The sequence below is a fragment of the Gossypium arboreum genome, unplaced genomic scaffold (genome assembly GCF_025698485.1).
Source record: "Gossypium arboreum isolate Shixiya-1 unplaced genomic scaffold, ASM2569848v2 Contig00265, whole genome shotgun sequence".
In the NCBI taxonomy this organism is placed as follows: domain Eukaryota; kingdom Viridiplantae; phylum Streptophyta; class Magnoliopsida; order Malvales; family Malvaceae; genus Gossypium; species Gossypium arboreum.
Genome location: NW_026440381.1, coordinates 9,220 through 16,613, shown reverse-complemented (window position 1 = coordinate 16,613; position 7,394 = coordinate 9,220). Strand labels below are relative to the sequence as shown.

Sequence of the window (7,394 nt, the reverse complement as noted above, 5' to 3'; positions counted from 1 at the left end):
GGTCTTGGTAATTAGTTTGATTTGGTTGAAGTTTTAATGAATTGCTATACGAATGGTTATGAGAAAATTTGGAGACTAACATTTCTCTGATGACTTAGTTATTGTCAAAGGTCGCTGTTCCGATGTTGTTCTAATGAAGTACATGCTCGTGTGTACATTTAGGGACTGTTTTTTGAGAAAAGGGTGGAATTTGGGTTAATTCGTGTTTGTTAATTGATTTGTTTTAGTGTTGTATGTAGGGTTTGGAGTGCACTATTCGTGGTTTATCAAAACTTTCATCGTGTGTGATTCTAATCCAAAATGTTAATTGAACTCAAAAACTCGAAAATAAATATTGTTTTTAAAATACTTTATGTCACACGGTTATGTGGTTGACCATGTGCCGCCGTGGAGCACATGGCGTGTGTGATTACACCAGCAAATTTGGTAGGTGTGGGGATGGGTGTGTGTGATCACACGGCATGCTAGGTAGGCCATGTTGGCCCATGTTTCAAAAATTTTCACTTAGGCCCATTTGACTCAAAGATATCGTAGTTAAACCTTCCGTGGGGTCTGCTTTGGCTTAAATAAGTCTCGAAATGTAACATATGTTCAATATGTGTTTGTGTATGAAATGGTTAAGGTATGTGAAAATATATGTACAATCGTGTTCTGCTAACTTGAAAGCATAATTACATGTAAAACATACATGACACATGTATGTAAAATAACTATTAGGATAAGCAATATGATATGTTATGATCTATAAGTTATGTTTAGGTATGCATGTCGTATCATTCAAGTGATATGTATGTATGTTATTATATATAATTATGCATGTGCATTCAAGTGTTTTGATATGATGGAGGAAGCGCTTCGGTAGTATTATCGCAATCCTAGCGGTTAAACCACAATATCTATCCGGCATTCGCTTGCACTGCTTTTAAGTGCCATACTACTACGCTCGATGTGATTGGATGGATGAACTCTTGTGGTCCTATTTTGCGATTGGTTGGACGTAGTTGGTATGTAGTGGATGGGGGTAGGATTTGTCCCGATCCGATATGACATTCTGATATGATTTTTGTATATGTATACATTATAAGTAAAATTTTGTGTTGATTTTTACATTTATGCATGTTATAATTAAAATTCTATTTATGGGCCGAGTCACACCGGGCTTCTAGCTCATTCATTTGTTTAAAACGTTTTAGGTGATCTTCGCTTCAACCGAAGGCTTATGGAGCTCAATTATTTTATCGGCTAATTAAATATAGTGATTTACATTAGTAATTTTTTCGACTTTTGGGACTGTAGTCCATTTTAGGCTTTGATCTGATTTTTGTTTTGTTCGTTGGTGTTTGATATTTTCAAATGTAAAAACTAAAAAAATTTGCACGGTTAACAAACTAAAATTTGATTTCAAAACTAAAACTTTGAGAGTTTTTCGCTGCACAATTCAATAATTACTTAAGTGTTTTTTTCTTTTTGTAAATAAAGAAATAGTTTTTAACAAATTAGCATTAACTAGAAATGATTTGTCCAAAATTGATACTTTCAAAGAAAACGAATTCAAATTCGGGTTTGAAATAAGCATTTTCGGACTTAAGTTTCCTACACATTTGTAAGAGTTCTACCAAATGTTATGCTTTCAAACACACAACTAAGTTTGGTTAGATCAAAAGGTTTAAAATAAGTTAATATAATTCCTCAAGATTCAATCATAATGTCTAGGTCGGATTTGGTGTGTTACAATTGAGCTCCAACATCACTGCAATACTTGTTAGTATTGTCTGCAATACTTGTTAGTATTGTCCAGAATTAATGCAAAGGACATTTCCATGGATTTTAGACAATCATATCTATCTTTCAAATCTTGAGAGCAGATCAAAGGTTTTATTATTACAGATTTAAAGAAGAATCAGATTGTAAATCATCGATCAACTGATAGATACAAGTGTTGAGAAAAATCAGTATCAAATACTGTAGCTGCACCGAAAATGCCAACTATAATGGCAGAAGCAAAGGAAAAGTAAAAAAAAGATGGGATTCCTTACTTAATACTTCTGCCTTTGTACCCACAACATTCTTTCTTCTAGCACAAAATTTCAACCATCCACTCTACCTACTTTCCTTTCATTTGCTTATTTCATTACATGCTTTTCTTGATTAATAGTTCTGCCTTTCTACCCACAACATTCTTTCTTCTTCTTCTTTTGGCTATTCTACCCACAACATTCTTTCTTCTTCACTGTCTTTTAATTTGTTTTGATCTGCAAGGTCTATCACAAAATTTCAAGCATCCCGTCAAAGGTAATTTTCTTTCATTTGCTTCATTCATGACATGCTTTTCTTTGCTTCATTCATGACTATGCAATGATTGTTTTTTGATTATCTGCTAGCTTTGTAAGATAGTCAAGGAAGTCAACTTCACTGCTTCATTTTCAGTTCTAATCTCTCAACACTTTTCAGCCATTAAGTCAGGTAATAAGGCAATGATTTTCTACTGATTATCAACAGTTTTAGATTTTAAGACAGGATAGCAGAATCTATCATAAATAGAAATTAATACAAAAGAGCTACCCAGAAGCAATATAATGTTAAAATCTCAAACTGTTGAACATTTTACCTCTTAATATTCAGCAATTATGGTATTAAATCTTACATACAAACCTCAAACTAAAATTTGTTTTGTTTCAAATATAAATGAAAAAGTTTTACATGCTCGGTGTTTCTAGTTCAAATCTTATTATGAATAATTTTTATTTTTATTTATAAAAGTATGAAAAGATGAAAATATCTCGTAATTATATATTTTACTTTGCACATAAAATGATTTTTTTTTTATAATTTTCTTACAGCCTTGGTACTTAATTGATAGTTGATGCCAACTCAATAAAATGCTTTAACACATAGTATAGATAGAAAAAGTTTTAAACTAAAATATTTAAAAGAATTTAAGGTAAATTATGCCATTTAATCATTCAACTACGGTAAATTTTCGTTGATCACGAACTAAAAATTATAATTTGATCACTAATATTTTTAAAATTATTTTTTGTCACCCAACTGCTATGTCGCACTTGTTTTAGTTGGTATAATCATAATTTTAGTCCTCAATTTTTATATTTTCTGTTAATTTGAATCGATTTTGTATAAAAGTATAAAAAAACTCAAAATTATTTTCAAAATAAAAGAATGCGTATAAAAATTCTATAAAATACAATCTTGAATATGTTGTTTCATAACTAAATTGTATGAAAAATAAAGAAAATCATCATTCAATAACATCCAATAATAAATTAAAATAAAAACAAAACAAAAAAAGGTTAAATTATTATATGTTTTCAATGTTTCTCAAAACCAAATTAGCAGTGTTATCAAGTTGAGCTTCATGCCTTGAAGAACATCTAGAACTAATATTATAGAAGCTTATGAAATTGACCTTGATGTCATTTTTTAAGTCAAAAGAATTCAAAAATACCATAATTTTTTCTTTTTCAAACTCAATTCAAAATTTCATTACATTTAATTTTTTTTTCAAAACCCAAATTGTAAAAAAATTATATTCAGAAATTTATCTTTGTTTATAATGTAAAAGCTATATCAAGAAACAAAAAAAAGGTAAAAATAGAGATAAATATTTTAAAAGAATGAATATTGGATATTTGAGTATAGAGAAATTTTGGAGGGTTTAAAAATACCATGATTTTGTTTTGAGGTCCAAGGTCTATCACAAAATTTCAAGCATCCTGTCAAGCTAATTTTCTTTCCTTTGCTTAATCCATCACATGCTTTACTTTGCTTAATTCATGACTATGCAATGATTGTTTCTGATTATTTGCTACTGTTATAGCTTTTGTTTCTGATTATCTGCTACTCTTATAGCTTTGTAAGATAGTTAAGAACTGAACTTCACTGCTTCATTTTCAGTTCTAATCTCTCAACGCCTTTCAGCCACTAGTCAGGTAATAAGATCTGAAGCAATGATTTCTTCTACTCATTATCAACAGTTCTAGATTTTAAGACATAACCTACTATAGATACAAATTAATACCAAAAGAGCTACCCAGAAGCAATATAATTAGGCATTCTTATACCACACTTTCCCTGTTGTTGTTACAATAGAGCACCAGGATGACTGCAAAACTTGATAGTATTGTCCAGAAAGAATGGAAAGGACATGACAGATTAAAGGTTTTATTATCAAGTAGTGAATTGTTACAGATTTAAAGAAGAATCAAATAGTAAATCAACTGATAGATACAACTGCTGAGAATTAAATGCCGAAAATGCCAACTATAATGGCAGAAGCAAAGGAAATGTAAAAAAAGATGGGATTCCTTAATACTTCTGCCTTTCTACCGACAACATTCTTTCTTCTATCACAATATTTCAACCATCCACTCTACCTACTTTCCTTTCATTTCATGCTTTTCTTTGCTTAATTCATGACTATGCAGTGATTGCTTAATAGTTCTGCCTTTGTACCCACAACATTCTTTCTTCTTCACTGTTTTTAATTTGTTTTGATCTGCAAGGTCTATCACAAAATTTCAAGCATCCCGTCAAAGGTAATTTTCTTTCATTTGCTTCATTCATGACATGCTTTTCTTTGCTTCATTCATGACTATGCAATGATTGTTTTTTATTAACTGCTAGCTTTGTAAGATAGTCAAGGAAGTCAACTTCACTGCTTCATTTTCAGTTCTAATCTCTCAACACATTTCGGCCACTAAGTCAGGTAATAAGATCTGAAGCAATGATTTTCTACTGATTATCAACAGTTATAGATTTTAAGACAGGACAGGATGACCAGCAGACAGAATCTATCATAGATAGAAATCTCAAACTGTTGAACATTTTAGCTCTTAATATTCTGTAATGAACTGTTGCACACTTGAATCTAGCATTTTATATTGAGAGGATAACTCTGTGACCAGAATTTCATCATGTTTCTGTCTGCCACCTATCCATAGCTCCATCTAATAAAGGCCATTGTATTTATGCTTCCTTTTCATGCTTACATTAACATATAAAAAATATTCAAAAATCCAATACACTAACATATATGATTGCGTTGCAGGGGCATAGCAATGGATTGGGTAGATCCCTGTGTTAGCATTGCAAATTGTCTTGGACCTCCTGTTTGTAAATACTTGAAATATCACAGAAAGGTGAATGATTATGTGACAAACTACGGGAAGATCAGAGATGAATTGAATTGTAAAATGGAAGACATAGAGCTGCAATTGAAAGCAGAGCTTCTTCCTTCTTCGGGGAAGATACCAAAGCAGGGAGTTGAAAATTGGTTGAAAGATGCGAAAGAGATGATTGCGGAAGCACAGGATGTGGAAAATAAAGTCAGAAACGGGAGATATCTCTATCGTGCTTGGAACGGAAAGCTGGTTGATGAAAAGACACGAGAAATGAAGGAATTTCTTGATAAAGCTCCTAATGCCTCTGAAGGTCTTGCCCTTGATGGTCGAAGTAGTGGGTTGCCGCTGCCAACATCAGAACTAGTTGGTGAGAAAGCTGTGAGAGATGAGATTTGGACATGTTTGATGCAGGAGGAGGTGAGCAAGATTGGGGTTTGGGGATGGGCGGTGGGTAAAACCACTATCATGAAGCACATCCACAACGATCTTTTGAAAGAACAAAGGTTCGAAAGGGTAATCTGGGTTACCATATCAAAAGAGTTCAATGTAATGAAGGTACAAGATGATATTGCAAGTTCTTTGAAGTTGAAGGAAGGTTTGGCCATAGAAGGAGACAAGCTCAGACGAGCTGCAATCTTGTTAGAAATGCTGAATAAAGTAGGAAAGCATGTTCTAATCCTAGATAATGTGTGGATGAAGTCTCTAGAGGAAGTTGGGATCCCTGAGCCGAGTGGCAGCAATGGCTGCAAGTTGGTGTTGACAACCCGTTCGGAGCATGTCTGTAAGTATATGGGCTGCACGGTGATAAAAGTGAAGCCCCTTTCGGAACAACAGGCATTGACACTATTCTTGAGTAAAGTTGGACCTAACATAGTGCAAAATCAAACTTTAATGCCAATTTTGAGGCTCGTTGTCAAAGAATGTGCGGGTCTGCCTCTTACAATTGTCGTCGTAGCTGGTACATTGAAAGGAGAAGAGGACCCTCTTATTTGGAAAAACGCACTCAGAGAATTGAAAGAGAGAATAGAAAAACTGGAAGGAGTGGAAGCTAAAGTGATAGAGCGTTTGAAATTTAGCTTCGATCACTTAAAGGACGAGAAAGTGAAATATTGTTTCTTACATTGCGCATTATATCCTGAAGATTATGAAATTAAAAAAGATGAGCTAATTGAGTGCTGGATTGAGGAGGGATTCATAGATGATATGGGTACAAGACAAGAAATGAAAGACAAGGGCCATGTTATTTTGAAGAAGTTAGAAGATAATTGCTTGTTGGAAAATGGCTCGAGTGGCTTTGTGAAAATGCATGATGCAGTGAGAGACATGGCATTGTCGATCACAAGAATGAATCCTCGATATATGATACAAGCAGGTTTGCAATTAGAAGAGTTACCAGAAAAGGAGCAATGGAGTTCGGATATTGAGAAAGTATCGCTTATGTGTAACTTCATATCAGAAATTTCCATAGATGTGCTGCCCACAAAATGCCAACTGCTCACAACCTTGTTATTGCAGAACAACCCTATAAAGAAGATCTCAATTTCTTTCTTCACAAACATGCCTTGTCTTAGTGTTCTCAATTTGTCTTCTACAAAGATCGAGAGTTTACCAAATTCCATCTCTGAACTAAAGAACCTCACAACATTGTTGCTTTGGGGCTGTTATGAATTAAGAGATCTACCATGTCTTTCGATGCTTCAAGAATTGAAGAAGTTGGATCTTCGTTGGACTAAAATTGAGGAAGTCCCTGAAGGCATGGATATGCTGATAAAGCTAAGATATATTGATCTTGGAGTGCGCACTCTGAAAGAGATACCGCTGGACTTTTACAAAACTCGTTCACCTTCAGCACTTGAGTTTTGATGTGAACAATGGAAAACATGTGTAAAAGCAGAGGAGATGGAACCATTGAAGAAGTTGGAGTGCTTTACCGGACGTTTCGAAGACATCAATGAATTCAATAAGTTCATCTCCTCAATGCAACAAAGTAAGAAAAATCTCAGCAAGTACTGTTTACAGGTGGGCTCATATTTATTTAGTCAGTTTTATAATCGATTTTATAAAGTATTAACAATTGAGGAGTCCACAATTGGGAAGGTGAGTTAATTATGCACCCAATTGAAATTCAAGAGTTAAATATTACTCACTGCGACTATTTGAGAAGCTTAGTCAATGATAATTCTTCCTTCAAAATGCGATTGACTTGAGGGTTTGTAGGATTTTGGGTGTGAAGGATAGAGTGTGTTGTTTCCATGT

General features: G+C 33.6%; 1 protein-coding gene across 1 annotated transcript; it reads left to right on the top strand.

The window, feature by feature from the left end:
• Nucleotides 1-4,270: 4,270 nt before the first annotated feature.
• Nucleotides 4,271-7,001, top strand: LOC108451544 (probable disease resistance protein At4g27220). The gene is made up of 3 exons (XM_053024925.1): nt 4,271-4,553; nt 4,642-4,723; nt 5,066-7,001. The coding sequence occupies exon 3, from the start codon at nt 5,076-5,078 to the stop codon at nt 6,999-7,001; it is 1,926 nt and encodes a 641-aa protein (XP_052880885.1). The 5' UTR covers nt 4,271-4,553; nt 4,642-4,723; nt 5,066-5,075.
• The last annotated feature ends 393 nt before the right edge of the window (nt 7,002-7,394 follow it).

Excerpts from the sequence above, each read along its gene's own strand:
- LOC108451544 (XM_053024925.1), top strand. The coding sequence starts at position 5,076 with ATGGATTGGGTAGATCCCTGTGTTAGCATTGCAAATTGTCTTGGACCT.